Raw genomic sequence first — 17,922 nt, 5'->3', positions numbered from 1 at the left:
CAGTTAATGTGTGAAGCAGAGTTCATGCCTCAGTTCTAACCCACAAAAAACCTTAATGTTTTGGACTTGTGATGACAAAGCTTGCTCACATTCCCATAACCTTAAATGCAAATGTGGTTTGGAAGTGCTGTAAAGCTAGACAATTTGGCAAGATGTAGGAGCTGCAATGGGTCTAACTTTGTCTTGTTCACTAAATCTTGTAATACTTTAATCCTGGAATATACCTGTTCTTTGAGCATGCCTTAAACATCAAGTGCTTTGGATTTATAGAGCTGCTTTGGTGAGCATCACATTCCATTTACTGCCCCTATTTTCACCTTTAAAGGAAGATTACACTGTTTCCTGGCTGTCGGGTAATGTAGAATCCAAACCATAAATAGAAGGAACTCGGAGCTTTGGTTAGCAACTCTTTATTATACATATATTTCCCATACTCTCTTAATTTATCATCTTATTTGAATTATTGCTGTACATCATGTTACATGAACAACGAAACTTTCGGTGTGTTTTTTAAAAATAAAGTATAGGTCACTGAACAATCAGGAAATAAATAAATAGATATATTTATTTGGAAAAAAATAGATATTTAAAAACTTTCAAAAATAATATATAGCTAAAGTTCTGCCTAACTTGTCAAAACCTAAGTATTAATCTACAGATGAATATATGGGTATTTTGTGCTTCTACAGTGAAAGTAATATTTGTTTTCATCTCAGAGGATCCCCCTCCCACAAGGATGCCCTGATCATTTGTTTGCAATATAAATAATTCTGTGTTTCTCAATTGTCTGAATGTCATGTTCCAGCTGTTTCATCTCTGCTTCCAGCCTTTCTTTGTGAAGTTTCTTTGGTAGTGTGTCTATTTCAACGGAAAGGCTTTGGAATTGGTGATGCACGTCTTCCCAATTCTTCTTGAGACCCTATTTGGGGTATGCAAAGAGACAAATTAGTATACAGCAGCATTATACAGTAACACAACAAGGCTGCAATCTTATACAATCCCTCTGGGAAGCCACCCTATATTCATACATGCATTCGCACACCATATATACACGCATACAGGTACATACATCAGAGCACACATACAAATGCAGGTACACATAAATACATGACTAGAAGACACATACTAGGGACCTCGCTGCCCAGTTTAGCATCACAGAGGGGTGGGGGAATTGTGCCCCCTCTGCCTCTTCAGACTATTGATCTGAAGAGTGGGGAAGCTGGTGCTTCCCTTCCCATTAAGAGGCTGGTCTTATCTCTCTGCCCAGCCCAATGCTGTGCTGTTACTTGATGCAGATTCTGCTACTGCTGCAGGCAAAAATTGGTACATGTTGGAGGGGCAAAAATAAAATTAAAAAATTGCTTAATGGTTCAGCCTGCAGGGCAGCAGTTCACCACCCTGCAATGCATACTTACACTGGAATAAGCCCCATTGATCTCCATGCAATTTTCTTCTGAGTAGAGAGAGACACACACACACACACACACACACACACACACACACACACATATATATATATATATATATATATATATATATATATATATATAGGACTGCAATCCTATACTCCAACTTGGAGACCTCCAGATGTTTTGGACATCTCGTATTATCCCTATCCACTGGCCATGATTGTTGAGACTCCAGAAACAGCTGGAGGTCACAAGTTTGAGAAAGGCTGCTATACTCAGCTGAGTGTAAGCTAAGCTCCACTGAACTCAGTAAGGCTTTCCTCTGAGTAAACATTTATAGGCTCACACTTCAAGTGTAGTCCTATATACATTTTCCTGGGAGTGAGGTGCACTGAACACCATGGGATTTACTTCAATATTAAACATGCACAGATTGGCTTGCACAACTGTATTTTCTGCACACTGTAACACACAGAAAAAAACTAAAGACGTTGGCTACCGATTATTCTTTAAAGTGGGACAAAACCTTTTGACATGCCTTTAACTGCAGTTGGGCTCCACAGTGGTCCACTACTGCTGATGCAATGAAGTGTGTGATGATATGGAATCTAGCTTCCAGAAAAGACTTTGTAAACATTTCTGTCACATCCAACTTGCTCAATCCTGCAGATAACTATTCTAGAGCTCCATCTAGTGAAAATCTACCCTTCTTAGTTGCAATGCTATTCATAAAGCCTTTCCCATTCGTGCCTGTACAAATGTATCTTTTATGCCTCAGTCTGTCTAATTCAAGTCAACCCACATACCTCAAGAAGACTGTCCCTGTCTTCATCAGAGAGCCGTTTCATGGCTTTTTGTCTGAGAGTTTCCTTGACATAGGCATCATATTCTTCCTGAGCTCTCTTTACTTCTTCATTTCGCTTAGTTACATATTTCGGAGTAATGCCGTAATCCTACAAGAAAAATGCACCTTCCAGATATTCATATATTTTTGTTGTTGTTGTTGTTGTTGTCGTCATCAACAACAAAGACCCTTGTGTAATATAACTTTTTTTGCTTTTCTTTTTTTTTAAGAAAGAAAAAGACTACTTTAGAACTTTTTCTAATTAATCCTAGCATATACTAATACCAGTGGTACCTCGGGTTACATACGCTTCAGGTTACAGACTCTGCTAACCCAGAAATAGTGCTTCAGGTTAAGAACTTTGCTTCAGGATAAGAACAGAAATCGGGCTCCGGTGGTGCGGAGGCAGCAGGAGGCCTCATTAGCTAAAGTGGTGCTTCAGGTTAAGAACAGTTTCAGGTTAAGTACAGACCTCCGGAACAAATTAAGTACTTAACCCAAGGTACCACTGTAGTGCACTCATTCATTTGGGTATGAATCCTTATGTAGCCAACAGCAGCATCTACATGCAAGTGGGACATATCAACTCGACTCGCGACGAGACGACGGAGAGGAGAATGAGGCCGAGGAGGGGCTGGCGTCGCAGCACATAGGCTGCTGAACACGCCCCCTCGGAGGCACCTGGTTGGGTGCCTGCCGATGGACGTGGGCGCCAGCCAGGTGAGTGGGGGAGGCAGGGGGCTACCGCCCCCTGCTAGGGGCAGAGCTCGGGCTCCCGCCCACAACCACTCCCCTCTCTTCCAGGGAGGGGAGTCTATATCAACTGGCATGAGGTTTTGCAAAAGTACCAAAAAACCGCTAGACAATAAATACAAAAATAATGGAGAAACACACACTAAGCCTATAAAATTTATGGAAATGTTGGCTAGGGACCTTTAGACTTCAGAACTATAGATTCAGAGTGCAGTCCTCCTATACATACCAACTCAGACGTAAGCCCCACATAATTCAATGCTGCTAATTCTCAGGTAAGTAGATACAGGATTGCAGCCTTAGCAGAAAAATTATTCCATTTCCTATGAATAATGAAGCATGCAGAAGGGGGATGCAGCTGGTACCCTTGTGGGCAAAGGGACTGATCTGGAGATGGATGGGATTCTCCAGTTGATCTGTTGTTGCTTTTAAATACATGTGACTTCAGTTATGATATTAAACATCTAACACCTTTTATAAAATACTCAAAAATATCCCTACTTCTCATTAATGTCCACTACTTCACTTTGGCTAAAAATACTAAGATTCCCAACAAAGATATTCAGGGTCAGGCACTTCTGGTTTCTAAAAATTTTGCCCGTGCCCTAAGAACATAAGAGGGGCCTTCTGGATCACACCAGTGGCTCATCTGGCTCACTCAGTACTACAAATAAGTTAGCCCTATGTTGCAGTCCTATGCTTGGGAGTTGATATTGGCACCTGTCTGTCTTGGGAGACAATGGAGGAGTGCGCCTTTGGGGTGAGGTCAAGCTGTTGAAAGGTTGCAGCACCTGCTGGGGCTGTAGAGAACAATGTGGGAGAGACAGGTCTTGTTGCAGATGAAGGCGTCCAGTTGTGCAGCTGCAGATGTACCACAGCGTTTCTTCTCTCTGTGCTTCTTCAGGCAGTCTTTTCTCTTTTGGTCACTGCTATGGATACACGACTTGATTGCCTGTCTCCAGGCACTGCGGTCGTCCACAAGGGATTCCCACAAGGCAAATGGGTTGATGTTGCCTGGGAGTAAGCCCCATTTAACTCAACAGGACTTATTTCTAAGGAGGCATGTATAGGATTTCACTCTTAGTAAATGCACCACATCATTTTGATACGGCATACCTTTTTCTTGAGATATTTTGGAACGAGTCCTGAAGTTTCAAGGACGTATTTGTCGCCTTGTCGTCGGTCAACACAAGCTGGTAGAGGTTTCTTAGGCACTCCCATGATGACATTAGCTGCATTTGTGCTTATGAAATTCTTTGAACTCTGAATTCCCATGAGTGGGTGATCTGACAATTTAGGAACACCTGGTTTCGCTTTCTTACCTCCTTGATGTTTATTTCCTGTTTTTTAAAAAAAATAAAAAATAAAAAGCCACAAAATGAATTACATTTTTTAAAACGTTCATCTACGTAGCACAGGATTCTGCTAAGTCTATGCCTTTAATTCAACATTCACCCTTGCCCCCAATTTTCTGGATTCTGATCTTCCAGCCCTAGACAGCTCGTTTCCTTATGACACTTTGCATCATAAGGAGGATTATTTTGGGGAGCAGCAAGTATAAGAAGTGATGTGTAAGAAGGGAGAGGTGACAGCTCACAAAGGACTGGGTAGAGAGGGACTTGTCATGTCCTGTATGATAAATGAATAAAGTAACTGCTGTAAACTATCAAGATCAACAATATTTAAGCCATTGCCCAAGACATCCCAGTGAAGGGCAAAAGATACATTTCAAAATAGTTGCGGAAAGAAACAAAACAACTCGATGACATATTGCCATAAAGGCTTAAAAAGCTAACTAAATGTACATTAAAAAATCAAACTATATTGTGCTTCAGGAAAATACCCCACTCATTATTTTGAAAAGTTTCATACCTTTTTTTTGTGTTGTGTGTAGTTGGAGGGAGGTGAGTTCTTGTCTGCTGCTTTTATAATTAGTCTATGAACATTTTAAGTGTTTCTTGTTCTTGTTAATTTTTGTTTGTTTGTTTTTCCTAACCCTATTTTTCATATTGCATGTCACACTAAAACTTTTTTTTGTAGTAGGTATCTAACAAATAATAATATTAGAAAAACATTTGGAGTCAGCAACCCTGAGGCTCCTGGTTACTTGGGGTCCAACTGTAATGCTCCTGGACTTGTCACAATTCCAAAAATCTATTTGTGAAAACAAAATGTCACATTCTATAACCACTCTTTCTGACAATATATACATTTATAAGCAAACACTTCCATTTTAAGCACTATAAGGGGACTTCAGTGGAGATCTCTATTAAATAGCTGAGCTTTCCCAAGCATGGTATGGATTGGCCAACTTAAGTCTTGCTTAAAATATGCAGACTTGGCACAATTAACAAAAGCCTTGATGTCTAGCCTTGCACATCCAGATCAGAGGCAAAAACTAAACAACCAGCCAACTAACATATCGTCCTTAAAATCACTAGAACAGAATTGGCCATGTGTCCAAGAGAATACAGAAGATATTACTGGATGTTAACCTGGGTAAAATTGTAGTGGAATTTTACGTGGCCTGGGATACTCATCAATGTGGTATAGTCAGAATATTACACTAGGCTTAGGAAGACTGGGATACAAATAACTACTTAGCAATGGTACTGACTTTGGGCAAGTCTTTATATCTTCCGGGGTAGCCATTAGAATAAAAAAATGGGGGGAGGGGGAGAACAACGCTGAGTACTCCTCAGATAAAGGATGAGATTAAAATGAAATAAATATCTAGTCTTAGGTTTGGTAGGCTTTCATTATATCAGCTCCCTGCTCCCTGCATTCAGCAGTTACCATCTCTGCAGCCAATCCTTGTATCTGCTGCTAGAAGTAGGGCTTTTACAGCAGTGGCCCCAAGTCTGTGGGATGATCTCACTCTAGAACTGAATACTTTTTCCTCTTGGTGGAAACTTCCTGGTGAGAAAGGAAGTTAATATCACACATCCTTTCTCACCAGGTTTGGAGATTTCTTCTGAGAATGAATTGGAATGGCTGATTTATGTTCTTGGCTGCTTTGTTTGGCTGCAAAGTTTTTATCTTGCATTTACAGATATTTTTACATGATTTGTTCTTTTGCTTTGTACCAAGCCTTATGAGGAGTGGCTGAAGGTACTGGGTATGTTTAGCCTGGAAAAGAGGAGGCTGAGAGGAGATATGATAGCCACCTTCAAATATCTTAAGGGCTGTCACATGGAAGATGGAGCAAGCTTGTTTTCTCCTGGTCTGGAGGGTAGAACTTGAACCAATAGCTTCAAGTTACAAGAAAGGAGATTACAGCTAAACATCAGGAAGAACTTGCTGACAGAGCTGTTCAGCAGTGGAGCGGTCTCCTTTGGGAGGTTGTGGACTCTCCTTCATTGGAGGTTTTTAAGCAGGCATTGGATGGCCATTTGTCATGGATGCTTTCGTTTAGATTCCTGCACTGCAGGGAGTTGGGACTATATTCTACGATTCTATGCACTGGCAAAAGAGACATACAAATGGTATACATTTAATAAACATATACAAATTAATGAAACATACTTTGTGGTAACTTTGGTTCCTTTGAATGTTTCTGAAGGAAGTCTTTTGGATTTGGCACCTGGACTTTTGGTGGTCCTATGGTTTTCCACGGTGCTTTACTTTGCTGTATTGTATTTTTTACATACGTTTTCAATGTCGATACATATCTTTAGTGAAGAGAAAATATACACACAATAATTAGAACTGAAAGAGAAGCTACAGGCTATTCCCCCCCACAGACCACTGTCTTCTTGAGCACAGTCCCTTAATGACTGTAGTCTATCAAAGTAAAAAATGAACTATTTGAAAAGAAATAATATTGTTCTGATCTCATTTGTGCCTGAAATCAGCAACACTCATTGACCTGGTTCACATGACACAGTAAGCCAAACTATGGCTCACCAGGACCATGCAAATGGGCAGCCTTGAGAGGAGGTTGTAGTCACAGTGCTCTGCCCCAGTCTTCCCAACTCCTGTGCAGTTTGTTATTGGCTGTAGCAAGGAATCATAGAATTGTACAACTGGAAAGAACCCCAAGTGTCACCTGGTCCAACTCCCCACAATGCAGGAATCACAGCTAAGGAGAGTTTATAACTACAAGCCCAGGTTCAGGTGACATGTGAAGTTAAAGCTGGGCTTAGTTGGGCACAGTGTGGGAGTAATAAAGACTGGGGAGGAAATAAGTGACTGTGACACCTTCACATGGTCCATTAAGCCATAGCTTGGTATTATACACTGCACACCTATCCAGAGTTAAATCAACAGTGGAATAAAAGTCAGCAAAAATAGGGAATTGCTGTTCCAAAGTGATTCTATTTACTGGGTTTGAAAACATTGTTTCTCATTTATTTTATCACTTTATAGTGATTATATTGAATTTCTCTCTTGGTCTGCCGTGACTTCAAGTGGTTTGGGTCACATGAATGAGAAAGGCATAACATTTGCCTGAGCTGGTGAAATTAAATTTCAGTTATTGATTGCCGTATATTCAAAAAGACGCGTCCATTGTATAATTCTGCCATTAGTGGTTCACGCAATAAAAATCCTAACCACATAAGGCAGAGCTGGGGAGTGTTCTCTTTGACTGCAATTTGCAGCAATTCCCTTATATATCAGCCACACTAGTATGCTGTGAGAGGATACGAAGCATATCCTGAAAAATTAAAAAGATGGAAAAGAAAGGAGAACGGCATTAAATACTAGGAAGCAAAAAAGAAAAAGGCAAAATCTCAAAATTATATTTGAGCTTTCACACGATGTAAAAGTCACTTCCAGAACTATAGTGGTTTACAGTGAAACTATAGCGGAATATAATGCAAGTTTAGCACTCATTTCCATATTATTTGCTAACAGATTTTTTCTGGAAGTAAATGACATACAAATGAGTAATAAACTTGCACTATATTCCACTATAGTTCCAGAAGTATTCTGTCGTGAAAACAGAATAAACTGCCATGTGAATGCACCCAAAGGTCCCTTCTCACTTCCAAGGCTGTAGTATGATAGGAGACACAAAATTCATTTTAACAGAAAAATTATTGTAACATTTTTCCATAGGAACAGGTACATCACTGATTGAAAAGTATAAAAGGTTTGTCAGAATGAGTCCCAAGTGTCCTTACCCACATACCTAGGTGCCTTGCAAGACTTATCCAGATTGTAAGGTAGAAGGTTGTAAATGCTCTCCTCCATGCACATTGCTGCCATCTTCACAGTGATACAGTCTGCAGATAATTTAAATTGCCAGACTTCTAAAGTGAACTGTCTTAAAATATCTGTGTCTGTGGAGGGGATACAGTGATTGAAAATGTATTGTAACTGTATTGTAACTTCTGATTTTTAAAAAAAAAATTAAAAAAATCTTTTAAAAAGTGAACCGCCTGTCACATTTTGTCTCATAAACACCATTCCACCTCTCCTTTTGGTTATTCTCCCTGCATCCTGTCCCCCAGGCACATACTTCTTACCCTTCCCTTCCTTCTTTTACACTCTATATTCTTCTCGTTTGCACATTCCTCCTTGGCTGGTCACTAGTACCCTTTGACCTCAACATTTCAACCATCCCAATTCCACGGTTTGCCCTAACATCGCTCACATTATCACTCCCAGCCTCCTCTCTAGGTCTGCACAGAGTTGACCCTGGGCCAGAAGTTGTTGGGACAGCCCCTACCAGCACAACCAGTAATCAGGGCTACAGAGAATCGTCCAACCACATCTGCAGCACCACAGGTTTCTCGCCCATTTTTCCAAGTAACAACATCACATGCCGAGTCTCTACAACCTAACACCTGAATTATCCTGCCAAGTGGGTGAGGAAGGTCTTATTGTACTTCTGCACTTGGCTGAGGAAACCCATGTAGGACTTCCCCAGAGTCATGTTAAACCTCACCCTGCGGTAGCTTGGATAGTTTTAACACCATCCTGCCAAGTGATCGGGCGATGTGCTTTGCCACACGTCAGCTGTCATACGTGCACAAGTTAAAAGCAGCTATCGAAATAGGCTCTAGAAATGCTATAGTGCAATGCCAAAGCGCATACAATTGTTTTTTATTACTGGTCATGGTTCCCAAAAATACACAAATGCTTTTCCTTCAGGGTCTGGGTTTAAAAAAAACCTCCAGTTAAAAGGCTGTCAAGGTGACAGAGCTGGGAAAGGTGAGACTTTGGGGAGCTGCTGCTACTGCTGCTTATCTGAACAGGCAGAGGAATAGTGCAGAGATGAGATGATGATGATGATGATGATGATGATGATGATATCTTAGCCTTTGAGATGTTGTTGGACTACAAAACCCCACTTCGCCAAGAAGCTCACTGGGTGACTTCGGGCCAGCCACTCTCTCATGCTGACCTACCTCGCAGGGCTGTAGTGAAGTTAAAAATGTGTGCGATTTGGACAAAAAAAGGAAAAAAGAAAAAAGGGTGACAGGGAAGCACGTGAAGCGCTCTGAGCTCCTTATGAGAGAAGGCTACCAACACGCAACGAGTCCAGGGCGAACGACCTGCCTGCCTCGCATTCCCACGCGCGCCGTCTGCACCCGCTCAGAGTCCCTCTTGCTTTCCCTGCTCCCTGCCCGCCCTTCCCATCCCTTCCCCGCCTCCCTCTCTTCGCCTTACCCCGCTCCCCTTTCTCTCCTCCGAGCCCTTTTCCGCTCCCGTTCGAAGCCTCCTCGGCTGCCGCGGATTAGAACCAGCGACACTGTTTGGTCGCCCTTGGAAACCACCGCTTAGCAACGCGCCCGCGTGTTTGTGTGTGTGTGTGGAACGGGAGAGTGGCTTTGTGACGCCATTTCCGGGACTGTGCCGTGAACAATGAGCGAAGCCGGTGGGGGGGGGGGTCCGGAGAGGAAAGGAATGGCGCGCAGGCGCAGCGGGGGGAGGACGCCGCCGTAGAGATACCGCACAGAGATAGTAAGGAGGACGCCGCCGGCGTGGGAGTTCGCGCACGCGTAGTAGCAGGTAGGTCTGCCTGCATGTGGTTAGAGAGGGGCTGGGTTGAGCAATGGCGGGGAGGCGCTTTATGGGAGGGCAGGGCTTTTAATTTAATTTTTTTTTGCGTGCCTTGAAACGGATTCCTTCCTTCCTTTTCGAATCCATGCTGCGTGCATGGATCCTTTCCCTGCTCACGAGGAGCAGCCTCCCCTCTGCTCTTGGCAGCCTCGGCAGGGAATGGGGGGAACGGGTGGCTCGCCCTCTGGTTGCCCTGAAGGGAGAGACTCGGTCCCCATCCTGCTCGAGGCGGTGCGTTGGAGCAGAAGCCTCCCTCCCCACCCACTGACGAGACGGGGGGGCGCCCCATATCTTGAAGAAGAAGGGGTACTCTTCGTTGCTTTGTTTCTGCTGCAGCAGAGAGAAAAGTCACGGGTCGCTGAATAAAGTTTAAAGGGTGTTAAAATTGTGGCATGCATGAGGTCTGGTGGGCCCGCCGGCATCAGATGCACCGCGCGAGTAGGCTGACACTTGCACACATGGGGAGAAAGGAGGGGGGAAGCAGCAGAACCCCAAAGCAGTAAAGCGCAAGAGGCGCAACCCGTGGCTTTCTTACGCAGAGCTCAGATGTATACATGAATGCATTCACAACTGCAGCCCAGTAAATTGGCAAAACAATTAATTTGCTCAGCTGAGCTAGGCAGATCCCAGTGCTTTTTTATTTTTTTAAGAATAAAAACGGTGCTGGTAGTCAGTATTTGAAGTAAGTGCCACACTTTTAGCTTTTTGTGCGGGGGATGTTGGAGGCAATAGGCCTCTGAATACCATTTGTGCTCAAATTCTGCTTGTAGACTTCCGTTAGGTATCTGGTTGATCAGTATGAGAACAGAGAACAGTATTTGACTAGGTCGTTGGTCTGATCCAAAAGACTCTTCTTATGCTCCTTGATGTCCTTTGCAGAAGTGTGGGATGTAAATGTTATAATAACTTAAACAACATTTGAGAAGATTCACACATGTTGCGTATGGAAGAAAGCTGGCCACTGCTGGGTGAGAAGCAGTGATAACTAAGACAATTCTTATTGTTTATGATCACATTTGAATGAATACAGTGACCCTTCACTTCATTCTTGCCATACTCCTGTTCTTCCAGCCTTCTTAGAAGGATTCTAAGATTTCAGCTTTGAATTGGGGTCATTGCTACTGGCATTGCTAGGTGCAAATTATAGAAAATGATTTGCAATTGCATTCTGATTGTTTAATGTAGTAACTGATGCCTGCACAGGAAGAGGAAGAGAATTGCAAGGCAATTCTCAAATCAATGGATTTTTAAAAAAATTTCATAAACGAGTGCTATTTAAAGCTTATCCACAAATTCTATTTTCTCTTTTATGTTGTGCTAATGGCACAAAGATGGGACGCGGGTGGCGCTGTGGGTTAAACCACAGAGCCTAGGACTTGCCGATCAGAAGGTTGGCAGTTTGAATCCCCGCGATGGGGTGAGCTCGGTCCTTGCTCCTACCAACCCAGCAGTTCAAAAGCATGTCAAAGTGCAAGTAGATAAATAGGTACCGCTCCGGCGGGAAGGTAAACGGCATTTCCGTGCACTGCTCTGGTTCGCCAGAAGCAGCTTAGTCATTCTGGCCACATGACCCATAAGTTGTACGCCGGCTCCCTCAGCCAATAAAGCGAGATGAGCACCGCAACCCCAGAGTCGGCCATGACTGGACCTAATGGTCTGGGTTCCCTTTACCTTTACCTTTACCTAATGGCACAAAGAAGTATCAGAAATGCCAACTTACTGCCTCCATGTTGCATCATAGTTATTGTAATCTATGCTGCATGGCTGAAATATGTATTGAATTGCTCATGGCAATCTTATTTTTGGATGTTATTTGCCAGTTTAATTAGGAGGGCCTATGTCTGACCTGAGACAGATAGATATTCAAATTTTGCTTCAACAGTTTTGTTGCAAGGAATGTAATGGAAAAAAACAGTTTGGAGTTTCCAAGGTGACATCACTCAGATCTATGGTATTTTAAGGGCAAATCCTTGGGATAGATTTGAATGTTTTGGAATCAGAGCTGTAGAAATATTATTCAATTCATTGCTTTCTGGTTAAAGTAGGTCAGCAGACATTACTGGAGGTGGGGTAGCAATGCCTTTATGGGAGCTTTATGTGTACCTACATCAGTATTCATGGGCGTAGCCAAGGGGGAGCAGCTGCCCCCCCAATCAATAAAAGTACATAGCAAACTGAGGTCCTGCCCCCCAACAAAAGGCTTGCCCCCCCAATCCTGCTACGCTCACGTTAGTATTCATCAAATTTCAGCCTGGATCTATATCAGTGGGGCCACATTGGGTGTGTGACAATAACTATATAAAATATAATACTTTTAGTGTACAGTAGTTCAGAAAACCAGCCATGTCCCAGAAGGCCAGTGTTCTACATAGATGGTGAATTGCAGCCATGTTTTTTAGCCAGGGAAGGGCAAAGAACTGTGAGTTAAATATTTGCACTGGCACAATCACAGTCACGGCCCCACACCGCCAAAGGACTCTGCCGATTTCTGGCCCAGCCACCATCTTTCGTCTGTTTGTCGCATGTAAATCTAGGTTTCCCAAAGTAATCAGCACATATTCCTGTAGAGAGACAAGCTGCTGCTGGAGAAGTATAAGCTCTGTGACCTGCATTCATTTGTATACATCAGCTAAATTTTCTAAATAAAAGAAACTAAGCAACTTAAAAAGAATAAAGTTACAGTTAAAGCACATTGGAGGTAATGCAGTAGAACAAACAAAATCACTACAAATATTAAATGTCTATGTAAAGGTCACCATGGAAATGTAATTTAAAAAATGTTTTTATGCCTTTATACCCCACCTTTCTTTCATCCAAGTAGTGACCAGCCCAGCACTGCTTAGCTTCAGCAAATTGTTGCATCTGCCTTCAAACTCTAACCTGGGACTCAATGCAATTAGTTATCCAGCAGGAAATGCACCTGAATTTTTTATTTTATTTTTTTAAAAAGCTTTAAGCTGGATGATGGAATAGAGTTGAGGAGAAGGTTCCTGCTCCAAGCCCCAGAAGACTTGAATAGCACAGAAAAAGTGGGAGCATGGAGTATGGAAAACAGTTGCTGTGTGAATGTTGTACTTCTCTGTTTTTCATACTAGTTGACTATAACACTGTGACAGAGCAGACTTCCACCCCTGCAGATGCTGTTGGCCTACAACTCCTTAACCATTGGCTGTGCTGGCTGCAAGTGATAGTTGTAGTCCAACAACCTCTGGAGGACCACAGATATCCCTGCCCCTGTGCTCTGACTAGAATGGGGGAGTCCCTTCAGGACATTTATGCCCTCTTGTCTTACAGGCTGCATACAGTGGTACCTCAGTTTAAGAACAGTCTGGTTAAAGAACGATTTGGTTTACAAACTCCACAAAACCAGAAAGAGTGTCTTGGTTTGAGAACTTGACCTCGGTCTAAGAACGGAATCTGAATGGTGGAAGGACACCAGTGGCGGAAGGCCTCATTAGGGAAAGCGAGCCTCGGTTTAAGAATGGTTTTGGTTTAAAAATGGACTTCCAGAACGGATTAAGTTCGTAAACTGAGGTACCACTGTACTTCTTATTATGGAATAAACATGTCAAAAGATGCCAAGGGGCAAAAATGAACAGTATGAGATGGTGAATGAGAATGGTTCGTCAGACACTATTAAAGTAGCACAGCAAGTGAAGGAAGCTTTGTTTGTCTAGAACAGGTGGGAAACTTGTCCTGCTCCAGATGTTGAGCCCCAACTCCCATCAGCCCCAGCCAACAAGGCCAATGATTAGGGATGATGGGAGTTTCCCAAAGCATCTGGAAGGTACCAGATTAGCAATTAATCTGTGCTTTCACCAAAAATATTTTACTTGCAAGAGCTAAGCATCTAGCAGTAACAGAATGCAGGATTATATTGTTTTCAGGGCCAATTTGTTTTAATTTTGAAAAGGCAAAGCATACGAGGTTTTCCCAGTCTCCTGACTTGAAGTGTGTGCACTGTTTGTTTTGCGGTACGTGTTGACGTCGCTGTTGATTTCCCTGAGCAAACAAAATGAATCTACTCTTGGCAACGTGTTCATGTTCTGGGGCTGGAGAGAGTCCTCTTTGCCCGGTGCTTGTTCTTCTGTTGCCTCTGGAGAGCAATTGCTTGTGCGGCATTTGCTTCACTCTGATCTTTCTCTTTTATTCTGCTCCATCTAGACTGAGGGTTAAAACAAGGAAAGAAAGCCATACGTGGTTGCTGCACAAGAGCACGTCACAGATGCCATTTGGTTGGGCTTGTTATTATTTTTTAGCAATGCCTGCTCAGACGATAACGGGACAGAAGTGAGCTACTCTTGCAACCGTAAGTTATGTAACAAAACAATTGGTTGGTTGGTTTCAAAGGAAGAAAATATATTTGGATGCTAAGAAAGGATTTTATATGAATGCATAAAGTGCACTCTGGCTCCATTTAAATGACTGGGGAAGTCTTGACATTCCAGTGGGAGTTGAATTGCACTCATGGGTGCTTTTGTTTGTGCGTTTTAAATAAAAAGTTAAAGTATTCATTGTAATCAGCTGTCACCTTCTACAGGTTTGCCATCCTCTGGTAGTTGGTGTTAATGTGCCCCAAATATTTCCTTACATGTGCAAATAAAGGCAAGGGGAGGGCAGGGGTGGTACAATATGTCTAAGAAATGGAGTACATACTGGTGTTTCTAGCAGCTAGTTTCGGGAGCTCCATTGAGGATTTTTTATTGATTCTGAGAACATTACCTGCCTACAGTCAGTGCCTCTACTGAGTATTCATTGTAGCTCTGTGGTGTTAGAGGTGGTTCTGTCCTGTTCTGCTTGTGGCTCTTAGCCAAGGAAACAGTTAAGCTATCCTACACACAGAAAATGAACTAAGTGTAAGGATTTTATGCAGGAAAGCACAGAGGCTTATTTTTTTAAGCATGTGACTTCTTTTCAGAGTAGAAATTTCACAACAAACACGCATACTTTAAAGGGAAAACCTTTCCCCTCTGCACAGATTTCACAGAAGGTGGAATTCAATAAAATCCTCACCCATTTATTTGTCATGATCAGGTCACAGAATGGGTGAGCTGTTAAAAAAAACCCCAAAATGTGCTCCCCTAAGATGGGAATGGAACAGTCAGAAGTGTCTTCACATTCTAGTAATTATTTTAAATGTCAAGTGGCTAAGGTTTAAAGTATTTCTGGCTCACTGGATTTTCCCCTCCTCTTCTTTTAAAGCGTTTCCTTTCCTTGTGAAATTGGCCCTAGAGAAAATAAGAAGATGTTTCATGTGGTCTGGAATCGGCATCTAAAGCTAATGAGTCGCATCATGGTTTCTGATGTGTATTTAAAGTTGATTTTTTCAAGAAGCTTTGCCCTTGCACAGACACCATGGATGTCTAGGCATTCTCTTGTCGGGGACAAGAATATTGTCCTGATGGGACCCCCTGGTGCCGGTAAAACGACAGTGGGAAAAATAGTAGGGCAGAAACTAGGCTCCTGCTTCATAGATGTGGACGACGATGTCCTTGAAACAACCTGGAACATGAGTGTGGCAGAAAAATTGAAGGATGTTGGCAATGAGCAATTTTTAGAAGAGGAAGGAAAAGCCTTGTTAAATCTTTCAGCATCCGGAAGTGTCGTTTCCCTTACTGGCTCCAACCCAATGAATGCTGCCAGCATGGAGCACGTGAAGAAAAATGGAGTTGTGGTCTATCTGGACGTACCGACACAAAGCATCATGGATCGGTTGCAGTTGATGAAAGTAGACCGTATTGTGGGGCAGGGGCCCGGAACCTCACTGAGAGACATCCTCCAGTTTCGGAAGCAGTTTTATAAGAAGTGGTATGATGTCCGTGTGCTTTGTGAGAACGGAATTACTGCTGACGCCGTTGCAGAGAAAGTGCTTCATGCAGTGAAGCGGTACCAAGACTCTGACTCTGACGGCTTCATTTCCACCAGGAGTCTAAGATGCAATAAGAAGGTTGAGCCTAAAGGCTCTGTGAAATATTTCAGCGATGTTCTTGTTGAGGGACTGGCGCCTGATGGTGGGCTTTTTGTTCCTGAGATGGGGCTTCCAATATTCACTGCAGGAGAATGGCAACATCTACTAGGGGCAAGCTATGCTGAAAGAGCTCAGGTAATACTGGAAAGGTGCATACATCCTGCTGATGTGCCTGCTTCCAAGTTATGGGAAATAGTTCAGGCTGCCTATGGACAAAATTTTACCTGTTCTAAAATTGCCCCCGTTAGGCACCTGGCAGGCAATCAGTTTCTTCTGGAGCTGTTTCATGGACCAACGGCTTCATTTAAGGATTTGGCGTTGCAGTTGATGCCCCACCTGTTTGCATATTGCATCCCCCAAAGCTGTAACTATCTGATCTTGGTAGCTACTTCTGGCGACACAGGAAGTGCCGTCCTAGATGGTTTTAGTCGGCTTAAGGAGACGGATAAACAAAGGATTGCCATGGTCACCCTCTTTCCCCAGGATGGAGTTAGCCAGATTCAGAAATCACAGATGGTGGGCTACCAGGAAGCAAACACAAAAGTAATAGGTGTCAGATCGGACTTTGATTTTTGCCAGTCTGCCATCAAGCAGATGTTTACCGATTCAGATTTTACTGGCTTTCTCACTGTGGAATACGGGACAGCGTTAAGTGCAGCAAATTCTATAAACTGGGCTCGCTTGCTTCCCCAGGTGGTCTATCATGCCTCTGCCTACCTTGACCTTGTTGAGCAAGGCATCATTTCCTTTGGGAACCCTGTCGATGTCTGTATTCCCACAGGGAACTTTGGCAACATACTAGCCGCTAAGTATGCGCAAATGATGGGGATCCCTATACGGAAATGCATCTGTGCTTCCAATCAAAACAACGTTTTGACGGAATTCATAAAAACAGGCCTGTACAATATAAAGGAGAGGCGATTAATGCAAAGTCTGTCACCGGCAGTGGACATTTTGAAGTCTTCCAACCTTGAACGACATTTGCACTTGATTGCTAATGGGGATGGGCAGCTGGTGACGCAACTGTTTAGCAGTCTGGAGAATCAGCGCTGCTTCCAGTTGCAGGAGCACTTCTTGGACAGGCTTCAGCAGGATTTGGTGGCTGATTGGTGCTCTGAGGACGACTGCCTGGGTGCCATTCGCTCTGTGTTCGATACCACAGGCTACATTTTAGATACGCACACAGCTCTCGCAAAGGTGGTTGCCGATCGACTGCAAGATAAAACTTGCCCGGTGATCATTTCTTCTACGGCTCATTATTCCAAATTTGCACCTGCTGTCCTACAGGCATTGAGGATTGGAGAAATCAAGCAGACTCCGTTAAGTCAGCTTCACTTGTTAAACTCTTATAACCCTTTGCCTCCAGTCCACAGGGGCCTATTAGAGACTCTGAAAAAGAACGAGAAGCAGCAGTACCAGGTCTGTGCTGCTGACGTGAATGTCCTCATGGAACACGTTGAATCCTTAATACAAAACCACTTCATGAAGGTTTTCTAACTGTAGGCTTATTTGACATTTGCCTCCTATGGCGCTTTGAATATTTCCCCTCCTCCTCCTCCTCCCACATTCACCCAAAAGCATGTTTTAATAAATGCTTAGTAAACACAGTAGCCGCCTTTTAGTGACTATATACTGCCAGATATTTACATGCATGAGCACTGAATGCAGTGTAAGAAACAAAACAAGCATTGTTGAAAAATAATAATGTCATATTCCCAAAGGTGAGATCATTGTTTGGAAGAGAAATAGAAAAGGTTAGCATATGGTTCCCAGGGAAGTCCTGTTTTGGATGCTCAGTACTGCCCATACGGTCTTGCAGCAATTCTCCAGGGTTTCTCCCTGCCCTATCGTAGAATTGTAGGGTTGGAAGGGGCCACGAGGGTCCTTGCAATGCAGGAATCTTTCACCCAACGTGGGGCTTGAACTATGACCCTGGG

At 43.1% G+C, this 17,922-nt stretch overlaps 2 protein-coding genes across 3 annotated transcripts; one reads left to right on the top strand and one right to left on the bottom strand.

Annotated features, from left to right (window-relative positions):
• Nucleotides 1-543: 543 nt before the first annotated feature.
• Nucleotides 544-9,800, bottom strand: ENKUR (enkurin, TRPC channel interacting protein). The gene is made up of 6 exons (XM_081834566.1): nt 9,625-9,800; nt 8,141-8,291; nt 6,532-6,677; nt 4,123-4,346; nt 2,216-2,362; nt 544-919 (listed from the first exon to the last, which is right to left on the bottom strand). Exons 2-6 carry the CDS (start codon nt 8,215-8,217, stop codon nt 746-748), a joined length of 768 nt encoding a protein of 255 aa, XP_081690692.1. The 5' UTR covers nt 8,218-8,291; nt 9,625-9,800; the 3' UTR covers nt 544-745.
• Nucleotides 9,801-9,879: 79 nt separating this feature from the next.
• Nucleotides 9,880-17,592, top strand: THNSL1 (threonine synthase like 1). 2 transcript variants are annotated; one of them, XM_081834697.1, is made up of 3 exons: nt 9,880-9,966; nt 14,182-14,326; nt 15,220-17,592. In XM_081834697.1, the coding sequence occupies exon 3, from the start codon at nt 15,263-15,265 to the stop codon at nt 17,480-17,482; it is 2,220 nt and encodes a 739-aa protein (XP_081690823.1). In that variant the 5' UTR covers nt 9,880-9,966; nt 14,182-14,326; nt 15,220-15,262; the 3' UTR covers nt 17,483-17,592. The 2 variants fall into 2 exon arrangements, with proteins under 2 accessions (XP_081690823.1, XP_081690824.1); XM_081834698.1 differs by lacking the exon at nt 9,880-9,966 and adding an exon at nt 12,245-12,607.
• The last annotated feature ends 330 nt before the right edge of the window (nt 17,593-17,922 follow it).

The sequence above is a fragment of the Podarcis erhardii genome (genome assembly GCF_964252035.2).
Source record: "Podarcis erhardii genome assembly, chromosome: 12".
Classification (NCBI taxonomy): domain Eukaryota; kingdom Metazoa; phylum Chordata; class Lepidosauria; order Squamata; family Lacertidae; genus Podarcis; species Podarcis erhardii.
This window is presented reverse-complemented; position numbering and strand designations above follow the sequence as displayed.

What these genes read in the sequence shown, in the direction of transcription:
- ENKUR (XM_081834566.1), bottom strand. Translation starts at nt 8,217, where the DNA reads ATGGCAGCAATGTGCATGGAGGAGAGCATTTACAACCTTCTACCTTAC. An exon ending in GGAACCAAAGTTACCACAAA is followed by an intron (nt 4,347 to 6,531) that starts GTATGTTTCATT and finishes TTTAAAAAACAG; the next exon opens with GAAATAAACATCAAGGAGGT. An exon ending in CAAAATATCTCAAGAAAAAG is followed by an intron (nt 2,363 to 4,122) that starts GTATGCCGTATC and finishes TTTTTCTTGTAG; the next exon opens with GATTACGGCATTACTCCGAA.
- THNSL1 (XM_081834697.1), top strand. Translation starts at nt 15,263, where the DNA reads ATGTTTCATGTGGTCTGGAATCGGCATCTAAAGCTAATGAGTCGCATC.